The sequence below is a fragment of the Jaculus jaculus genome, chromosome 17 (assembly GCF_020740685.1).
Source record: "Jaculus jaculus isolate mJacJac1 chromosome 17, mJacJac1.mat.Y.cur, whole genome shotgun sequence".
Classification (NCBI taxonomy): domain Eukaryota; kingdom Metazoa; phylum Chordata; class Mammalia; order Rodentia; family Dipodidae; genus Jaculus; species Jaculus jaculus.
Genome location: NC_059118.1, coordinates 5,865,136 through 5,886,883, shown reverse-complemented (window position 1 = coordinate 5,886,883; position 21,748 = coordinate 5,865,136). Strand labels below are relative to the sequence as shown.

At 47.0% G+C, this 21,748-nt stretch overlaps 1 protein-coding gene and 1 non-coding gene across 3 annotated transcripts in view; one reads left to right on the top strand and one right to left on the bottom strand.

Moving 5' to 3' along the window:
• Positions 1–20,684, top strand: part of Xylb (xylulokinase) — a 50,099-nt gene extending 29,415 nt beyond the window's left edge. For both annotated transcript variants that reach the window (XM_045136431.1, XM_045136430.1), the window contains 5 exons: positions 2,917–3,013; positions 13,601–13,659; positions 13,884–13,971; positions 18,493–18,587; positions 19,520–20,684. In XM_045136431.1, coding sequence (XP_044992366.1) covers positions 2,917–3,013; positions 13,601–13,659; positions 13,884–13,971; positions 18,493–18,587; positions 19,520–19,597 — 417 coding nt within the window. In that variant the 3' untranslated portion in view covers positions 19,598–20,684. The remainder of the gene's footprint in view (positions 1–2,916; positions 3,014–13,600; positions 13,660–13,883; positions 13,972–18,492; positions 18,588–19,519) is intronic.
• LOC123455679 lies at positions 18,941–19,014 on the bottom strand. Its single transcript, XR_006634062.1, has one exon. It is a non-coding gene; the product is annotated as a small nucleolar RNA Z40 (small nucleolar RNA).
• Positions 20,685–21,748: the final 1,064 nt, after the last annotated feature.

The window sequence follows — 21,748 nt, the reverse complement described above, 5'->3', positions numbered from 1 at the left end:
AGAGAGAATGGGTATGGGCATGCCAGGGCCTCCTACCACTACAAGCAAGACCACAGACGCATGCGCCACTTTGTGCATCTGGCTTTATGCGGGTACTGGGGAATCGAGCCTGCGGCCATCAGACTTTGCAAGCAAGCACCTTTACCTGAGCCATTTCTCCAGCCCTATTTATTTATTTATTTTTGTTTTTTCAAGATAGAGTCTCACTCTGGCCCAGGCTGACCTAGAATTCACTATTTAGTCTCAGGCTGACCTTGAACACACAGTGATCCTCCTACCTCTGCCTACCAAGTGCTTGGATTAAGAGTGCCTTACCACAGCCGGATTTTTTTTAACTTTTTTTTTTTTTTTTTTTTGAGGTAGGGGCACTCTAGTCCAGGCTGACCTGAATTTACTAGGTAGTTTCAGGGTGGCCTCAAAGTCACAGTCATCCTCCTACCTCTGCCTCCCAAGTGCTGGGATTAAAGGCATGCACCAGCACACACATATTTTTTCCTTAAAAAAAATAAAATAAAATTATATATATATATATATATATATATTATGTACATATATTTACAAGTAGAGAGAGAGAATGAGACTGAACATACCAGAGCCTTGTGCTTCTGCAAGTGAACCTCAGACATATGCATCACTTTGTGCATCTGTCTTTACCTGGATACTAGGGAATTGAACCCAGTCCATCAGGTTTCACAAGCAAGTTCTTTTAACTGCTGAGCCCAGGCTGCAGTGAAATCATGTGGTGCATCAAGGGCAAGTGCTGTTGGAAACACTTCTGATTAATGACACACTAATTTTTTATTTTTATTTTTGTTTTTTCGAGGTAGGGTCTCGCTCTAGCCCAGACTGACCTGGAATTCACTATGGAGTCTCAGGGTGGCCTTGAGCTCATGGTGATCCTCCTACCTCTGCCTCCCGAATGCTGGGATTAAAGGCGTGCGCCACCACGCCCAGCAACACACTTGATTTTGAAAACGTTTTTGGTTGTTGCACATTTAGAAACCTTTTGCTATTGCTAAAGTGGCCTTTTTTTTTTAATGTGAGAGAGAGAGAGAGAAAGAATTGGGATGTGAGAGCCTCCAGCCACTGAAATCGAACTCTAGATGCCTGTGCAACCTTGTGCATCTGGCTTACAAGGGACCTAGAGAGTCGAACATGGGTCCGTAGGCTTCACAGGAAAGTGCCTTAACTGCTAAGCTGTCTCTCTGGCCCAACTTTTTTATTTTAGTCATTTATTTTTAAATGCTGTACTTACTTACTTGTAAGTGGAGAGAGAGAGAGAATATGAATAGGCATGCCAGGGCCCCCAGCCGCTGCAAGTGAACTGCAGATGCATGTGCCTCTTTGTGTGTCTGGCTTACCTGGGTACTGGGTACATCAGGCTTTGCAAGCAAGCACCTTTAACTGCTGAGCCATCTCTCCAGCCCTACTGTTGCTAAACTTCTCACGACTCCCACATTCAGTCACATAACCCCATATGGGATTGCAATTTATAGCTTAGAAAGACTCACAAAGATTTACTTATTTATTTATTCACTGATTTTTGCCATACTAGGGATTGAACCCAGGGCTCTGTCCTTGCCAGGTAAGCACTGTCCCGTGGAGCTGTATCCCCAGCCTCCAGTCTGCAGTTTAGTTAGCTGGGTGTTGGACGATCAGAGCTTGTGAGGGAGACAGTGGCAGTTGTAGTTCTTGGCCTCAGGGGCTGTAAAAGCAGGGCTCAGCCTGAGGGTGACTCTCATTAGCGTCGGCATAGAGGATGCTCGGTAGCCGTAGCAGAGGGTTCTCGGCGTCATCCCGTCACTTAGCCATACCCGTGAGTTCTCTGCATAAGCCCCTGGGCTCTTGCTTTTCAAGTGTCCACTGTATAAACTAGGCTTTGCCCAATTTGGTTTTGATGATCTTATAAAATGGGTGCCTGCATCACTTTTTTTTTTTCTTTCAAGATAGGTTCTCACTCTAGCACAGGCTGACCTGGAAATCACTATGGAGTCTCAGGGTGGCCTCGAACTCACAGCCATCCTCTTACCTCAGCCTTCTGAGTGCTGGGACTAAAGCATGTGCCATCACACCCGGCTTCACCTTTGTTTTTGTTTTTTTAATTTTGATTTTTTGGTTTTTTGAGGTAGGGTCTCACTCTAACCCAGGCTGACCTGGAATTCACTCAGTAGTCTCAGGGTGGCCTTGAACTCAAGGTGATCCTCCTACCTCTGCCTCCCAAGTGCTGGGATTAAAGGCGTGCGCCATGCCTGGATATTACTTTTTTTATTTTTGAAAGAGTGTGAGAGACAGAAAGAGAGAGAGAATTGGTGTGCCAGGGCCTCAGCTACTGCAGTTGAACTCCAGATGCTTGTGCCATCTAGTGGTCATGTGTGATCTTGCACTTGCCTCACCTTTGTGCATCTGGAGAATCAAGTATAGTCCTTAGGCTTCACAGGCAAGCGCCTTAATGGCTCAACCATCTCTCCAGCCCTGTTTTTTTTTTTTTTCAAGGTAGGGTCTCACTCTAGTTCAGGCTGACCTGGAATTCACTATGCAGTCTCAGTCCAGCCCTGTTTTTTTTTTTTTAATTTTTATTAACATTTTCCATGATTATAAAAAAATATCCCATGGTAATTCCCTCCTTCCCCCCCCCCCAGCCCTGTTTTTTTTTTAAGAATGAGGATGCGGCAAGGTTTACATAACAAATTCAAGGTCATAGTGCAGAGTGGCAGAGTCAGAACTTCAGCAGCTGGGAGCCTGAACCCGAGCTGTGCAGGCCTGTGAGTCCCCATAGCGACACCCCTGTGAGACTGGGCGCTGCATCTGTGTGGGTGTCTAACCGGCTATGGAGTCTAAATTGGGCTACTGTTTAGAAAGATCACACATGCGAGTGGACGGGGAGAGTTTCTCACTCTGCCTACCTTCTGGAGACAGGTCTCGGCATTCCCTGGAGACGTGGAGATTCGAGCACTGATTGAAGGACAATTCATGGCCAAGAGGATTCATGCAGAAGGCCTGGGCTATCGAGTCAGTAAGTGAGCGGCCAGCGGGGTGCATTCTGGGAGGGGGCCTCGGGCAGGAAGCAGGAGGAGCTGGGCCTGATGGAGCGAGAAAGTGGGCTGACAGGAGTCTGTGTGGGTAAGGGCAGAGCAGGAGGAAAGGTGGCTAGCTTCTCGGCTCCATTCCTCATCACCTGGTCTTTGTCATGAACTCCAGGACCTGAGAGAGGCCGTGGTTTCCACCTGCAGATCAGATTGGATCTGCAGAGCCCTGGACCCTGCCGACATGGGCAGTGCACGTGGGAGGACGCTGGCTCGGGACTACCGCTGGGCCCCTCAGCTTGGACCAGAAAGGCGGGGGGCGGCTGGGGGGAGACGCCACTATCACCAGTCAGAGGCGGGGCTGGGGAGCTGGCTCAGTGGGTAAGGACCAGAGTTTAGACCCCAAGCGCCCACGTAACTGCTGGGTGAGTTTGACAGCCACCTGTAATCCCAGCATGGGAAGTGGAGACGGGGTCAGCTGGCTACTTAGGCCAAGGAAATGAGTGAACTCTGGGTGCAAGTGAGGGAGACCCTGGTCAGTAAAATAATACAGAGGAATGGAGGAAGATACGTGACATCAACCTCTGGCCTCTATACACAAACACACACCCACACCCACACCCACACAACATTACACAGGCAAAAACAAGTAAGGAGCCCGGCAATCCCAACGCTTGGGAGGCAGAGGTAGGAGAATCGCTGTGAGTTCAAGGCCACCCTGAGACTACAAAGTGAATTCCAGGTCAGCCTGGAAAGAGTGAGACCCCACCTCAAAAAAACAAAAAACAAAAAAAAAAAAACAAAAAACAAGGGAGGCCTGGCGTGGTGGCGCACGCCTTTGATCCCGGCACTCAGGAGGCAGAGGTAGGAGGATCACCATGGCTCGAGGCCACCCTGAGACTAAATATTGAATTCCAGGTCAGCCTCAAAAAACAAAACAAAAAAACCTAGCAAGCTCAGGATTAGCTTGGAGAGGGCAGACCCAGTGGGTGTGGGGAAGGCCAGCAGGAGAGAGGAAGGGATCTTAAGCTATGGAGCACACAGGTTCGGGAGGTCAGCAACTCCGCCCTATTGATGGAGTCAGGCTCCTTTGGGGGTCTTTGAGGAGGCTGGACCCCGCAGCCAGGGCTCAGGTTTCTGAGGTGTGTTGGTTGTTCTGACAGCAGGGTTGACACCAGAGAAGGAAGAGGCCCGTAAAACCTTCTGCTTCAGGGCCCCGTGGGAGCCTTCCAGGGACAGCTTGCGTTTTGTGTAGGAAGTTTTATTATGCCTTTGAACCAGCCAAGTCAAAGGATACTATAAAAGTAAGCACTGGGTTAGCCTCTCAGAAAACCTGTTAGGTGGCATCTATTGAAGCTGAGCATACGCTTTCCCAGCAGTCTCCCTTCTACAGAACAGAGATGCCACATAAAGACGTCTCCCAGAGCATTCTTTGGGACCCTGGACCTGACCGTCCCGTGATGGAAGCAGGTCGGTGTCTGTGAACGCTGGACAGGACAAGCTACCATGCGGGGAACTGGCAGTGAGCCACCTTTAATTAACAACATGGGTGACTGTCACAGATTAACGCTCTGAGCAAAGGAAGCCAAGCACACGAGTCCACATGGCAGGATTCTGGGTACACAAGCTCCAGGCGGGTACGGCTCGACATCATTACCTGTCACAGCAGACGGGCAAGAGCAGCTCTTAGATGCTACCCGTATTCTGTATTGGGTTACATGGACGTGTTTAGTTTGTTAAATGTTTTTTGGTCTTTCAATGTAGGGTTCACTCTAGCCCAGGCTGACTTGGAATTCACTGTGGAGTCTCAGGGCAGCCTCGAATTCACGGCGATCTTCCAACCTCTGCCTCCCAAGTGCTGGGGTTAAAGGTGTGCGCTGCCACTTAGTTAATACATTTAAAAAAATATTATTAGTAGAGAGAAAAAAGAGTGAGTATGGGTGTGCCAGGGCCTCCTGCCACTGCAAATGAACTCCAGATGTATGTACCACGTTGTACATCTGGCTTTACATTGAGTGCTGGGGGATAGAACCCAGGCCATCAGGCTTTGCAAGCAAGTGCCTTTGACCTCTGAGCCATCTCTCCAGCCCATAAAAAATTTATTAAGTGACAGGATTGAAGTATGTACATGTTTCAGGATGCATGTTTTAGGTCAATATAACTCTTTGGTTTTGGTTTTTTATTTGTTTGTTTGTTTTGTTTGTTTTTTGAGGCCAGGTATCCTTCTGGCCCACGCTGAACTGGAATTCACTATGTAGTCTCAGGGTGACCTTGAACTCACACTGATTCTTCTACCTTGGCCTCCTGAGTGCTGGGATTAAAGGCAAGTGCCACCACACCCGGCTTCCTTTGTTGCTTTTGAGACAGGGTTTCATGTCACAACAGCTGGCCTCTTTCCTCTGCCTCCCAAGTGCCAGAATTGTAAGCCTGTTCCATCACCTCCTTTTTATTTTTTAAACTTTTAAAAAAATATTTATTTTATTTTATTTATTTGAGAGCAACAGAGAGAGAAAGAGGCAGAGAGAAAGAATAGGTGCACTATGGCCTCCAGCCACGGTAAGTGAACTCCAGATGCATGTGCCACCCTGTGCATCTAGCTTATGTGGGTCCTGGAGAATTGAGCCTTGAACTGGGGTCCTTAGGCTTCACAGGCAAGTGCTTAACCACTAAGCCCTCTTTCCAGCCCTATTTTTATTTAATTTAATTTATTTATTTAAGAAAAAGAGAGAAAGAGGCAGATAGAAAGAGAGATTGGGCATGCCAGGGCCTCTAGCCACTGCAAATGAACTACAGATGCATGTGCCCCCTTGTGCTTCTGGCTGACGTGGGTCCTGGGGAATCGAACTGGGATCCTTAGGCTTCTCAGGCAAACGCCTTAACTGCTAAGCCATTTCCCCAGCCCCCTATTTTTATGATTTAAGGGGGGGGGGAATGAGAATTGGCACACCAGGGCCTCAGCCATGGCAATTGAACTCCAGACGCTGTGCCACCTAGTGGGCATGTGCAACCTTGTGCGTGCCTCACCTTTGTGTGTTTGGCTGACCTGGGATTTGGAGAGTTGAACTGGGTCCTTAGGCTTCTCATGCAAGCAGCGTAACCACTAAGCCAGACCCCACCACCTTCTCATTTATTTGTGCACATATTTGTGCGTGTGTGTTTACGTGCAGGAACGACATGTGACAAGCATCAGGTCTGCCCTTGCCTGTCCACCTCATGTGGGGCAGGGTTTCTCACCCTGGACTCCTGCTCTGCTGGCCTTTGCTGTGTCCGCCCTGAGATTCTGGGAAGTTCCTCTGTCTCCACCTCCCATTGTACTGGCAGCATCAGTGTGCTGGGATTGTAGAAGCCTATTATGCATTCTGGATTTTTCAATTTTTATATTTTATTTATTTATTTTAGGAGGGGCAGATAGAGAGAGAATGGGCATGCCAGGGCCTCCAACCACTGCAAAAACTCCAGTCGCATGTGTCCCCTTGTGCATGTGGTTTACATGGGTCCTGGGGAATCAAACCTAGGTCCTTTGGCTTTGCAAGCAAGCACCTTAGTTGCTAAACCCACATTCTGACTTACAAAAAGTTTTTTTTTTAATTTTTATTAATTTATTTAACAGTGACAGGGAGAAAGAGGGAGGGGGAGGGGAGAGAGAGAATGGTCACGGCAGGACCTCCAGCCACTGCAAACCAACTCCAGACGCATGCGCCCCCTGGTGCATCTGGCTAACATGGGTCCTGGGGAATTGAGCCTCGAACCGGGGTCCCTAGGGTCCACAGACAAGCGCTTAACCGCTAAGCCATCTCTCCAACCCGCATTCTGACTTTTTATGTATGGTCTGGGGATTACACGTGGGTGCTCCAGTTTGAGCCACCTCCCTAGGCCTCAATGCAAATTTGAATATCAATATACAATGATCACTATCTACATTCCCATTCTCTTCATCTCATCACCCTAAAAGCCTAAGAAGAAATCTCACGCAGGTAGCCAACGCCTTCAGAATTGAGAGTGGGTGAGCAGAGTGGGGGAGTCGGCTCTGAGTGCCTGGCAGGGGACCTTGAGCTACCAGAAGGTTACATTTGGGAGCTGAGAGATCATTGCCAACAGCCCAGGGTGAGGGTGCAGGAAGAGGCAGGGCAGAGAGCTACGAAGGCTTATGAGATTATTTTAAAAGCATTTCTTCTACAGCATGAAGATTTTTATCCGCTTAGCAAGCTTAAGAGCAGAATCAAACCTGTCCTGCCAGCTCCGCCGCGTGTTCTTCTCAAACAAGCTCGGTTAAGTAAATGTTCTTGGAGCCACAAAGGGCCGCGTCCACGTGAGGCATCACTCTCCTGGCTGCCACGTGCACTGGCCAGCTCGCGCTTCGTCCCCAGTCAGTGTACAGCAGCTGCTTTCTTGTCTTCTCTGGGACAAAACACTCAACTGGAAGCAACTTGTGAAATGAAAGAGTTTATTTCCAGCTTACGGTTTTGAGGGAAGCTTTCATCATGCCGAGAAAGCGCGGAAGGGCCAGGTAGCACTGCGTCACCTCCTCACACCAGCGGGGAGGAGGTAGCAAGAGCTGGCTGAGTCCTAAGCAGGCCTGGGCTCTAACACTGTTAAGGCTTTCCCCAGTGACACATTCTTCCAGCAAAGCTCCACGCCCCTCCCAAAGGTTCCAGAACCCTCCCAAACAGCACTACCAGCTGGAGATTAATATTGAAACACACTCTGGCTCTCAAGCAGCTGAAGTATGAGGATCACTATGAGTTCCAGGCCAGCCTGAAGCTGGTAGGCTTTGCAAACAAGCACCTTTAGCCGCTGAGCCATTGTCTCAGCGCTCTCTCTCTCTCTCTCTCTCTTTTTCTGCAGTTTTTGTTTGAGGTAGGGTCTTGCTCTAGCCCAGGCTGACCTGGAATTCACTATGCAGTACTAGCGTGGCCTCCAGCTCACGGTGATTCTCCTACCTCTGCCTCCAAACTGCTGGGATTAAAGGGGTGTACCACCATGCCCATCTCAGCTTTCTCTCTCTTTTAATTTATTTGAGAGAGAGAGAAAAAAAAAATAGGCAGGTAGAGAGAGAGAGATTGGGTGTGCCAGGGTCTTTGGGCACTGCAAGCAAATACCAGACGTGTGCTTACATGGGCACTGGGGAATCAAACCTAGGTTCTCTGACTTTGCAGGCAAACACCTTAACTGCTAAGCCCTCTTTCCAGCCCTCAGCTCTCTTTTTTTTTAATGTCCTCATGTTATGCAGATCTTTTGTTGGTAATATCAGCCATTATCAAGTGATTGTAATGGCTACTTAGTAACTCCCAAGCATGCTTTGGAGTTTATTTATTTGTGTATTTTAAAGAATCTTTTTAAAAAAATTTTATTTATTTATTTATTTGCAAGCAGAGAGAATGGGTGAGCCAGGGCCTGTAGCCACTGTAAATAACCTCCACATGCATGTGCCACCTTGTGCATCTGGCCTTACGTGAGTACTGGGGAATCAAACCCAGCCTTTGCAGGCAAGCATCTTAACCACTGAGCCATCTCTCCAGCCCTGGTGTTTTTAAGGTAGGGTTTTATTCTAACCCAGGCTGACCTGGAATTCACTATGTAGTTTCAGGATGGCCTTGAACTCATGATGATCCTTCTGCCTCTGCCTCCCAAGTGCTGGGATTAAAGGTGTGTGCCACCACACTTGGCTTATTTTAGTTATCTTTTTTAAAATTTATTTATTTGAGAGCGACAGACACAGAGAGAAAGACAGATAGAGGGAGAGAGAAAGAATGGGCACGCCAGATGTTATTCCCCAGTACCCATGTAAGCCAGATGCACAAGGTGGCACATTGCATCTGGAGTTCACTTGCAGTGGCTAGAGGCCCTGGTGCACCCATTCTCTTTCTCTCCCTCTTCCTCTCTTTCTCTCTCAAAAAGTAAAATAAAATAAGTAGGGGCTAAAGAGATGGCTTAGCAGTTCAGGCGCTTGCCTGTGAAGCCCAGGGACCTGGGTTCAGCTGTCCAGAACCCACGTGATGCCTGCACACAAGGTCACCTATGTGTACAAAGTGGCATATGCATCTGGAGTTGGATTGCAGTGGCTAGAGACACTGTCATCCCAATTCTCTTGCATGCTCTCTCTCTCATAAAAATAAATAAAATATTAAAAAATATTTCTATTTATTTACTTGCAAGCAGAGAGAAGGGGGGGAATGGATGCACTAGGGCCTCTTGCCACTGCAAACAACCTCCAGATGCATGCACTACCCTGTGCATCTGGCTCTACATGGCTACTGGAGAATCGAACTCACTCTGGCAGGCTTTTAAGGAACTGCCACTAACCACTGAGCAATCTCCCCAGACTCCTATTTTCTCACTTTTTTTTTTTTGTTTTTGTTTTTTTGTTTTTCAAAGTGGGGTCTCACTCTAGCCTAGGCTGACCTGGAATTCACTATGTAGTCTCACGGTGGCCTCGAACTCACAGTGATCCTCTTGCCTCTGCTTCCCAAGTGCTGGGATTAAAGGTGTGCACCACCACGCCTGGCTTCACTTTTTTTTTTTTTTTTTCAAGATAAGTTCTTTCTAGCCCAGACTGACCTGGCACTCATTCTGTACTTCCAGGCTGGCCTCAAACTCACAGCAATCCTCCTGCCTCTGCCTCCTGAGTGCTGTGACTAAAGATGTGCCGCACCACACCTGACCCCTATTTTCTGAATTATCAAATGAGCCAAGCATAGTGGAACATGCCTATAATCCCAGCACTTGGAAGGAAGAGATGGAAGACACCCCCCCCCAAAAAAATGTTGTAAAGATAGGTTCTATGGCACTTACAAATTTAAGACAATTTCTTTCTATTCTTGCTTTGTGAGGTAACCCAGGTGTAGAAAGACAAACACCATATGCTCTCTCTCAGGCGGATCCTCTCTTAAAACCTTTATATATGTGGGTGTGTATTGTGGGAGAACGTGTGCACAGATGCCAGAAAACTAGAAAGGAGCCCATGAGAGGGAGGGGGAGGCTCCCAGGGAGAAGGGTGGGGAAAGTAGCAGACCTTGAATGACTGAAGCAAAAGGGAAAAATACCTGGGCGTGGTGGTGCACACCTTCAATCCCAGCTCTCAGGAGGGAGGCCCAATTCCAGGTGAGGCTGAGCTAGAGCAAGAGCCTATGTGGGGGAAAAATGTAAGAAATCCTAGAGGGAAAGGGAGATGAGGCAGAGGAGAGGGTAGCTTAAACTAAGCATGTGTATTTTTTTAACTGTATTGGCAACTTTCTAGTTTTCAATATTTTGTTTGTTTATTTGAGAGAGAGAGAAGCAGATAGAGGGAGAATGAAATGTGCCAGGGCTTATAGCAACTGCAAACAAATTCTAGGTGCATGTGTCACCTTGTGCATTGGCTTATGTAGGTACTAGAGAATTGAACCTGCATCCTTAGGCTTCACAGGCAAGTGCCTTAATTGCTAAGCCACCTCTCCAGCCCAACATCTTTCATACATATAGACTATATGCCATGCCATGATCATACTCTCCTTCCACCACCATCTGTGGTGTTTTTTTTTAATTTTTAAAATAAATTTTTTTTTTTATTTATTTGACAGAAAGAGGGAGGGAGAGAGAGAGAGAGAGAAAGATGTGCCTGGGCTTCCAGCCACTGCAAACGAACTCCAGATGCATGCGCCAATGTGTTTTTTTGTCCTTTTTTTTTCCCCCAAGGTATGGTCTTACTCTAGCCCAGGCTGACCTGGAACTCACTCTATAATCCCAGAGTGGCCTTGAGCTCATAGTGTTCCTTCTACCTCTGTCTCCAAAGTTCTGGGATTAAAAGTGTGCGCCACCACACTTGGCTTGCTCTTTTGAACGGCCTAGCAATTTATCATATTAAAGATTCTTCTGCATGGGGCTGGGAAGATGGATCAGTGGTTAAAGATACTCGCTTGCAAAGCCTTCTTGCCCAAGTTCAGTTGCCCGGTACTTAGATAAAGCTAGACTGGCACTCATTTGCAGTGGCAAGAGACCCTAGTGTGTGCATATACACACATATGTGCACATAAATAAAGTAATTAAAGATTTTTTTTTTTGCAACTGCTAGGCATAGCAATGCATGCCTTTATTCCCAGCACTTGAGAGGCTGATGTAGGAGGATGGCTGTGAGTTCAAGGCCAGACTGGGACTACAGAGTGAGTTCCAGGTCAACCTGGGCTAGAGTAAGACCCTATCTCAAAAAAAAAAAAAAAAACTAAAAAATTTTATGGGGTTGGAGGGATGGTTTAGCAGTTAAAATGTCTTCCTACAAAGCCTAAGGACCCAGGTTTGATTCCCCAGTACCTATGTAAGCCAGATGCACAAAGTGGCACATGTGTCTGGGGTTTGTTTACAGTGGCTGGAGGCCCTGGTGCGCCCATTCTCTTGCTCTCTCTCGCTCTCTCTCTCTCTTTCTCTCTCTCTTTCTGTCCCTTCTGTCTCTCTCTTTCATATAAATATTTTTTAAATTATTTATTTATTTATTTGAGAGATTGAGAGAGGGAAAAAGGTGCACCAGGGCCTCCAGCCGCTGCAAATGAACTCCAAACACATGTGCCACCTTGTGCATCTGGCTTACCCAGGTACTGGGGAATTGAGTTCAGGTCCTTGGGCTTTACAGGCAAGCACCTTACCTGCTGATCCATCTCTCCAACCTCAAATAATTTTTTTTTTTTGATTTTTCAAGGTAGGGTTTCACTCTAGTCCAGACTGACCTGGAATTCACTATGTAGTCTCAGGATAGCCTTGAACTCACAGTGATCTTCCTACCTGTCTCCCAAGTGCTGGGATGAAAGTGCCACCATGCCTGGCTTCAACTAAATAATTTGAATTTTTAAAAATTTTTATCTGTTTATTTAAAAGAGAGATAAAGAGAATGGGTGCACTAGCTACAGCCACAGTAAATGAACTCCACACTCATGTTCCACCTGTGCATCTGGCTTATGTGGGTCCTGGGGAATTGAACATGGGTCCTTTGGCTTTGCAGGCAAGCACCTTAACTGCTGAGCCATCTGTTCAGCTTCAAATAAATAATTTTTTAACTTTATTTTCAAAAAATATAAAGTTATTTTTTCTGGGCTGGAGAGATGGCTTAGCGGTTAAGGAGCTTGCCTGCGAAGCCTAAGGACCCATGTTTGACTCTCTAGATCCCACATTACCCAAACACACAAAGGTGAGGCAAATGCAAGATTACACATGCCCACTAGGTGGCGCAAGTGTCTGGAGTTTGATATCAGTGGCTGAGGCACTGGTGCACCAATTCTCTCTCTCTCTCTCTCACTCAGTTTCTCTAAAATAAAAAATATAGCTGGGTGTGGTGGTGCACGCCTTTAATCCTAGCACTTGGGAGACAGAGCTAGGAGGATTGCCATGAGTTCAAGGTCACCCTGAGATTATAGAGGGAATTCCAGGTCAGCCTGGGCTAGAGTGAGATTCTACTTTGAAAAATCAAAAAAACCAAAAAAATTATATATATGTATGTATGTATATATGTGTGTGCATATATGTATATAAATAAATAAGTTTTTTTCTGCAGAACTGTAGATCATAACTCATTGATGCGTTCATATAAAGGGGTGAATATAAAAATATAGCTGGGCTTGTTACTTTGTTTTTATTACCTCAGCTAATCAAAAGGAGTCCTTATGTGAACATTTGGCAATAAACACATGTCCTAAAATCGTTTTTAAAACGTGGATAAATCCAACCACATGTGGTAGCATATGCCTGAAAGCCAAAGTAGGAGCGTGACCATGAGGTCAAGGTCAGTGTGCACTAGATCGAGGTCCGTGTGCGCTAGAGTGAGACCTTGCTCAAAAAAAGAAAAGTGGGGCTGGAGAGATGGCTTAGTGGTTAAGGCGATTGCCTAAGAAATGTAAGGGCCTAGGTTCAATTTTCCAGTTCCCATGTAAGCCAGATGCACAAGGTGGCACATGCATCTGGAGTTTGTTTGGAGTGGCCAGATGCCCTGGTGTGGCCATTTTCTCTCTCTAATAAAAACAATATTTAAAAAAATAAAATAAATGAAAAGATAGCCTGGCATGTTGGCACACGCCTTTAATCCCAGCACTCAATAGGCAGAGGTAGGAGGATGGCCATGAGTTCGAGGCCACCCTGAGACTACATAGTGAATTCCAGGTCAGCCTGGGCTAGAGTGAGACTCTGCCTTGAAAAAAAAAAAAAGATGGATGAACAGGAGCGTCACAGAGAACTCACATGCGGCAGGCCTGCTTGGAGAGGGCCAGCTTTGGGTGTCCTGAGTGTCCCTTCACAAGCCACGCGTCGGGCAGGACTAGGACGCAGCCCATTCCGCCTGGGGCAGCTGCCACGTCCAGTTCAGATTTGTCTTTACTATTATGTTGTTTTTGAGGGAGAGAGAAAGTGGGTGCACCAGGGCCTTTCAGCCACCGGGAACGAACTCCAGACATGTGCGGCCCTGTGCGCATGTGCGACGTTGCACGCTTGCATCTCTATTGCATCTGGCTATGTGGGACCTGGAGATTCGAACAAGCATTTTTAGGCTTTGGGGACAAGTGCCTTAACCTCTAAGCCACCTCTCCAGCCCTGATTTTTTGTTTTTATCTTTTCTCTTGCAGTGCCCAAGACTAAGATTTTGGCCACCGGAGGGGCATCTCACAATAAAGACATCTTACAGGTAGGTAGTAGTGCCAGCCGTGCACGATGACCCCCCCCCCCCCCCCCCGCCGCTGGACCAGAAGCTCAAGACCAAGTGTGTTTCTTTTAAGGCAACAACGGTTGGTTGGAAGGGTTGGTTGGAAGGGGTCGGAAGACACGAGGAAGGAGAGTCGGGTCTGGAAAGTGCTGTCTGCTCTCTGACAGGTAACTCACGCGGTGCGACCTCTGTGCGCTTCCTTCCAGGTGCTCGCGGATGTGTTTGGTGCCCCCGTGTATGTCACAGACACTGCCAACTCGGCCTGCGTGGGTTCGGCGTACCGGGCTTTCCACGGTAGGTCGGGGATGGGGCACAGCTGTCTCTATAAACAGCTGCTCTGGAGCTGGGTTCGGAAACAGTGGCGTCTTGGGAATGTTTGCCTCATTTGTCTCCTTCCCAGCATGCAAGAAGCAACCTTTATCCTTTGTACTTTTAAAAAAAGAAGAAGTATATATTATATCTAGGGGCTGGAGAGATAGATGGCTTAGCGGTTAATGTGCTCATCTGCAAAGCCAAAGGACCCAGGTTCGATTGCCCAGGACCCACGTAAAGCCAGATGCACAAGGTAGCACATCTGTCTGGAGTGCCCATTCTCTCTCTTTCTATCTGCCTCTCTTTCTCTAAAATAAATAAATAACTTCTTTAAAGTATATATTTAGGAGAAACAGGGAAAGGGAGAGAAAGAGAGAAGGAATCAACACCAGGGCCTCCTGCCACTGCAGATGACTCCAGGAGCATGTGCCACTTTGTGTGCCTGGCTTTTTACATGGGTATGAAGGAATCTAACCCAGGCCATCAAGCTTCACAAGCAAATGCTTTAAACACTGAGACATCTCTCCAGCCCCTCCTTTTGTCTCTTATTCTCTCTCTCTCTATCTTTTTTTTCAAGGTAGGGTCTCACTCTAGCCTAGGCTGACCTGGAATTCACTCTGTAGTCTCAGGGTGGCCTTGAACTCACAGTGATCCTCCTACCTCTGCCTCCCGAGTGCTGGGATTAAAGGCATGCACCACCATGCCTGGATATCCTTTATTCTCTACTTAGAGTGGGAAAAGGGGCACAGGGTCTACCAAGGGAAACTGAGTTTTCAGACTTAAAAAAAATTATTTATGCTGGACATGGTGGCACATGCCTTTAATCTCAGCGCTTGGGAAGGCAGAGGTAGGAGGATCAAGGCCTCCCTGAGACTACATAGTGAATTCTAGGTTAGTCTGGGCTAGAGTGAGACCTTACCTTGAAAAACCAAAAATTAAAAAATTCTTTATGAGAGGAAGAGAGAGAGAGAGAACAGGTGCACCAGGGCCTCTGGCCACTGCAAAAGAACTCCAGATGCATGTACAACAACCATGTGCATCTGGCCTAGGTGGGATCTGAGGAATTGAACCTTAACCGCTAAGCCATCTCTCCAGCCCTGAAGAGGGAAACTGGAAAAGGCCACATTATGCTTAAGGGCCGTGGATGTGGGTCTGGACAGCTGGTTAGTGGGAGTTGAGGGCAGTGCCCACGGATGAAATCCAGAGCCATCTTTTCAAACAAGAGCAGAGCAAGACATGGGGACAATGGCAAGGAGTCCAGCACCCTGGACAGCTCCCCGAGGCCCATGGCTCTGATGAATGGCACCCAGAAAAGTCACACATTACAGGAAGCCCCAACTTCCTCAGGTGAACCACCCTGTCTCTGCCTAGGAGATCCTGGCTGCTGTGCACCTCAGGATGTCTGTCCTTCCCTCCCAAGGTTCCATTCTTTCCCTGTTTACTTTTCACTTCTTTTGTTGTTGTTGCTATTTTTTTTTTTTTTCCAAGGTAGGGTCTCGCTCCAGTTCACTCTGACCTGGAATTCACTATGTAGTTTCAGAGTGGCCTTGAACTCATGGCGATCCTCCTGCCTCTGCCTCCTGAGTGCTGGGATTCATGGTGTGCACCACCACGCCTGGCTTAACTTCTTTTTCTTTCTCCTAACCCCTCCACCTAGCTCCCCTAAATTCTTTTAAAAAAAAAATATTTTCTTTTTCTTTATTTGAGAGAGAGCAAGAGAAAGAGGAAGAGAGAGAGAAAGCAGGAGAGAATGGGAATTCCAGGGCCTCTAGCCACTGTAAACTTATTCCAGATGCATACGCCACCTTGTGTTCCTGGCTTTATGTGGGTACTAAGGACTCGAACCTGGGTCCCTACTTTGCAGGCAAGCACCTGAACCACTAAGCCATCTCTCCAGCCCTACTTTTCACTTCTTTGTGTGTGTGTGTGTGGTGTGGTAAGGTATGTTGTGTGTGGAGGTGAAAAGGTGAGTAGGAAAATATGAGCCCAGGCTGGCTTCGAACTCCTGATCCTCCTGCCTCTGCCTCTTCGGCAGTTTCCTACCAGCATGTGACACCACAGCCACCACTTGTAACTTCTTTTATTTTTATTTAGTTATCTATTTATTTCGTCTTTTTCAGGTAGGGTCTCACTCACAAGGTGGTACCTGCATCTGGAATTCATTTGCAGTGGCTAGAGGCCCTGTTATACCCATTTTCTCTATCTGCCTCTTTCTCTGTCTCAAATAAATAAATAAAATATTTAAGAAACAAGAAACAAACAAAAATAAATAAGTAAGCCCAGCATGGTGGCGCACACCTTTAATCCCAGCACTCAAGAGGCAGAGGTAGGAGGATCTCTGTGAGTTGGAGGCCAGCCTGAAACTACATTCCAGGACAGTGAGAGCTAGAGTGAGACCCTACCTTGAAAAAAAAAAAAAAAACCTAAATAAAAATAAATACATTGGGCTTAGGATATGGCTTATAGTAAGAGCACTTCCTGTATAAGCATGAGGCCTGAGGAGGCTGGAGAGGTCACTGGAGTTCAAGCCCCAGGACTCACATGAACAGCTGGCATGGTCAAGTGTATCTTAGCTCTAGTCATTTTTTAGAGAGAGTGAGTGAGAGAGAGAGAATTGGCACGCCAGAGCCTCAGCCACTGAAATCAAACCCCAGATGCTTGTACCACCGAGTGTGCATGTGCAATCTTGCACTTGCCTCACCTTTGTGTGTCTGGCTTACATGGGATCTGGAGTGAGATTGAACGTGGGTCCTTAGGCTTTGCAGGCAAGTGCCTTAACTGCTGAGCCATCTCTCCAGCCCTATAACTCTAGGCCTGTAGGGGAGTAGAAACCTGAGAACTCCAGAGCTAGCAAAAACACAAAAATATGAAAAACAAAACAAAACCCTGCAAGCTCCGGGAACAGTAAGAGACGTTGGTTCAAGTAAGAATGGGCAGCAGAAGCCGGGCGTGGTGGCGCACGCCTTTAATCCCAGCACTTGGGAGACAGAGGTAGGAGAATCACTGTGAGTTCGAGGCCACCCTAAGACCACATAGTGAATTCCAGGTCAGCCTAGGCTAGAGTGAGACCCTACCTCAAAAAAACACAGAAAAGGGGGGGCTGGAGAGATGGCTTAGCGGTTAAGTGCTTGCCTGTGAAGCCTAAGGACCCTGGTTTGAAGCTCGATTCCCCAGGACCCACGTTAGCCAGATGCACAAGGGGGTGCACACATCTGGAGTTCGTTTGCAGTGGCTGGAGGCCCAGGCGTGCCCATTCTCTCTCTCTATCTGCCTCTTTCTCTGTCACTCTCATATAAGTAATAAAAATACAAAAAAAAAAAAACCAAAAAAACAACAACAAAAAAAAAAGAATGGGCAGTAGAACTGGAGAAATTGCTTAGTGGTTAAGGCACTTGCCTGCAAACCCTAATGACCCTGGTTCAGTTACACAGTTCCTGTGTAAAGCCAGATGCACAAAATGATTCATGTATCTGGTGTTCCATTTGTAGTGGCCAGAGGCCCTGGCAACCCCATTTTTTTTTCTCTCTCTCCTTGTAGATAAGTAAATTAAAAATAAAAAAAGAATGGTGGCTGGAGAGATGGCTTAGCGGTTACGTTGCTTGCCTGCCAAACCTAAGTAACTCAGGTTCAATTCCCCAGTACCCATGTAAGCCAGAAGGGCCTCCAGCCATTGCAAACAAAGTCCAGACACATGTGTCATCTTGTGCTTCTGGCTTACATGGGTACTGGGGAATCGAACCTCGGTTCTTAGGCTTTGTAGGCAAGTGCCTTACCTATTAAGCCACTTTTCCAGGCCCCACATTTTTGTGTGTCTTTTAAATTAAAAAAAAAATATTTGGGCTGGAGAGATGGCTTAGCGGTTAAGCGCTTGCCTGTGAAGCCTAAGGACCCCGGTTTGAGGCTCGGTTCCCCAGGTCCCACGTTAGCCAGCTGCACGAGGGGGTGCACGCGTCTGGAGTTCGTTTGCAGTGGCTGGAAGCCCTGGTGCGCCCATTCTCTCTCTCTCCCTCTATCTGTCTCTCTATGTCTGTCGCTCTCAAATAAATAAATAAATAAAGGAACCAAAAAAAAATTTAAAAAAAAATTTATTTATTTGCAAGCAGAGAGAGTGAGAGAAAAGAGAGACAGAGAGAGAATGGGCACTCCAGAGCCTCCAGCAACTGCAAACGAACTCCAGATGCATGTGCCCCTTGTGCATCTGGCTTATGTCGGTCCTGGGGAATTGAATCTGGATCCTTTGGCTTCACAGGCAAGCGCCTTAACTGTTAAACCATCTCTCCAGCCCCACATTTTGCCTTTGTTCTTACTTTAGTCTAGGATTGAACCCTGATCGCTTCTGAAATATGAACCCTTAATCGCATTTATGCCAAGCAGGCTCCCTGGCCCTGAGCTGCACATGTGGCCCCTGGTTTTAGAGCGTTTTGTCTCTGCAACGTGACCTGTTGTTCAGCTAACCTCTTCACTTGCAGTGTGTGTAGATATGAAATCATCTTTTCCTTCCAGGCCTTGCTGGTGGGACAGGCATGGCTTTTTCAGACATTGTGAAGATAGCTCCAAATCCCAAACTGGCTGCCACCCCAAGCCCTGGAGCTTCTCAGGTGAGAAATCATCAAATTTTGTCTTGGAATTTTTGTGAAAATTAGCTAGGGTTTTTCTTCCCCCCCTTTTTTTTTTCTCTCCTCTTTGGTTTTTCGAGGTAGGGTCTCACTCTAGCCCAGGCTAACCTGGAATTCACTCTGTAGTCTCAGGCTGGCTTCATACTCACAGCGATCCTCCTACCTCTGTCTCCAGAGTGCTGGGATTAAAGGTGTGTGCCACCATGCCCTGCTAAATTATTATTATTATTTTTTTGGTTTGGCCCTGGCATGCAAGCAAGTGCCTTAACTGCTGTTGAAGGCCAGCTGGGTGTGATGACACATGCCTGTGACCCCAGAGAGTCCTGCAGTAATGTGGATGTTCGGAAAGGCCAGTTTTCATTCAGCCAACTCAGAACAGTTGAACATTTTTCCCATCATCACAACATTATATATATCATCATATATATATATATATATATATATATATATATATATATATATTTTTTTTTTTTTCCAAGTAGGGTCTCCCTCTAACCCTGGGAATTCACTATGTAGTCTCAGGGTGGTCTTGAACTCTTGGCAATCCTCCTGCCTGTGCCTCCTGAGTGCTGGAATTAAAGGTGGGCCCCACCATGCCCAGCTAAAAATAATTTTTTCAAAGATTTAAATGAACCCAACTTAGAAAACTATCTGTGTTAAAAAATAACCTCAGTAACTGGCCACGATGATGCATGCCTTTAATCCCAGCATTGGGGAGGCAGAGGTAGAAGGACTGCCATGAGTTCGAGGCCACCCAGACTACGTAGTGAATTCTAGAACAGCCTGAGCTAAAGTGAGACTACTTCGAAAAATCAAAACAAAAAAATTTTAAGAGCAAGTTAAGCAGATGTAAGAGGCACACACAGTCCTGAACCATGTACCCCTTTATAAATTAATTCTTTCTGCCCCTCCAGGCCTATGAGGCCCTCCTTCCCCGGTATGCGGAACTTGAACGGAGAATCTTGTCTCAGGCCCTGGGGACTTTGGAATGAATTCTGCAGGCTCAGACATCCCAGTTGCCCCTGCCTGCCTTGTGTGTTCTGACCAGTGTCGCCTGCTATCCTGAATTCTCCCGAGTGTTCCCGTCCTGTCCAGGACTATCCTGAAGCCAGTGTCACCATGGTTCCCTGAAGAGACGTGGGCTGCCTGCGCCAGGGTTCAAGAACATCTGTCCTTTCCTGCCCTTTATCCCAGGAGACAGGAAAACAAGACTGGGATGTGGCCACTAAATAGAGTCATTTCCCCTTTCAAAGGCAGAAAGAAAGGCATCTCAGGGGCTGGAGAGATGGCTTAGTGGTTAAGGTGAAGCCTAAGGACCCACGTTCAATTCTCCAGGCTCCACGTAAGCCAGATGCACAAGGTGATGCATACATCTGGAGTTCATTTCCAGTGGCTTGAGGCCCTGGTATGCCCATTCTCTCCCCCTCTCCCACTCTTTGTCTCTAATAAGTGAAATAAAATAAAAAGACATCTCAGAACCACAGTCCTCAGGATGAGGGAGATAAAGCCCTCCTGTTCCCTCCCTCCTCAGGCTACCTCTCCTTAAGCCCTGGCCCGCAGCACCCCACCCTATATCTTGACCCTGCCCTCCATCCCCTTCCACAAACCACAGCTACTTCTGTCCCCGCCCCGACTGTCCCTGCTGTGTGTGCCCTCCCGAGAGGGTACCTCCCCAAGTTCTCCTGCCTGCCCACTCTCCCCTCGCCTTCATGCTCTTTGCTTTCTCTCCTCACAGCTCCTGCCCTTCTCCCTCACTCCTCCCTCAGCTTTCCTTCCCCACACCCACCTGGTGTAACTCACCACTTCCCACCCAAGAACACTCTGGTGGGTGAGAGCAGCGACTGATGGGAAGTCAAAAGGAAGGTGCTTGGTGAAGGCATCATCGCTTCTGCTAGAGGCCAAGGCTCCCTGCAAGGGAGTGGTGTCCCTTAGAGGAAGTGGGTAGTAAAAGTTTGCAGCTCACCAGACAGTTATCTCTCATTACCTCCTCGACATTGCTTGTAAAGAAAATGTGCATCACTGACCAAAGAAAAGGGCTGTCTTGAACCACATTGCAGAGTAAACTGTAACATAACAGTCCAACATGCATTTTCCAATAAGTTGAATAATTGTGGATATATGAAGAAAACCATAGTTGACAAAGTCCAACAGAATCAAAGTAAAAAAGCAGCAAGCATTTGCAAACAGACTAGAAAAAGTCTTTGAAAGGAGATAACATCATGACAGATACCAAGATCAATTTACAACATATCCCAGTGGGAATAGATAGGGCCAGAAGTAGGGAAGGTATCAAGAAAGAAGGAAAGGGGGCTGCAGAGATGGCTCAGCAGTTAAGACGCTTGCCTATAAAGCCTAACAACCTGGAGTTCAATTCGCCGGTATCCACATAAAGCCAGATGCACATCGTGGCACATGCATCTGAAGTTCATTTGCAGTGGCTGGAAGCCCTGGTGTGTCCATTCTTTCTGTCTGTCATCTCTCTATCTTTCTGTGCTTACAAATAAATAAATTAAAACAAACAAACAAACAAAAAAAAAAAAAAAAAAAAAAGAAGGAAGGAATCCTCCTACCTCTGCCTCCCAAGTGCTGGGATTAAAGGCACGTGCCACCATGCTCAGCCCCATTTTCAACTTTTTTATTGACAACTTCCACAAATATAAACAAAATTCCAGGAGCTGGAGGGATGGCTAGCAGTTAAGGCGTTTGTCTGCAAAGCCAAAGGACTGAGGTTCAATTCCCCAGGACCCACGTTAGCCAGATGCACAAGGGGGCGCATGCTTCTGGAGTTTGTTTGCAGTGGCTGGAGGCCCTGGCGCACCCACTCATTCTATCCCCTTCTTCCTCTGTCAAATAAAAAATATATTTTAATTCCATGATTATAAACCCCTCTTGCCTTTCTCCCTCCTTTTCCCCCAATCCTCTCTCCATTGAATCCTTTCTTTCCAAATAGTCTCATCTATTTTTTAAAATTTTTGAAATTTATTTCAGAGAAAGAGAGAGAAAGAGGCAGATAGAAAGACAGAAAATGGGCGCATCAGAGCCTCCAGCCACTGCAAAGAAATTCAGACACATGTGCCACCTTGTGCATCTGGCTTATGTGGGTACTGGGGGATAGAACCTGGGTCTTTAGGCTTTGCAGGCAA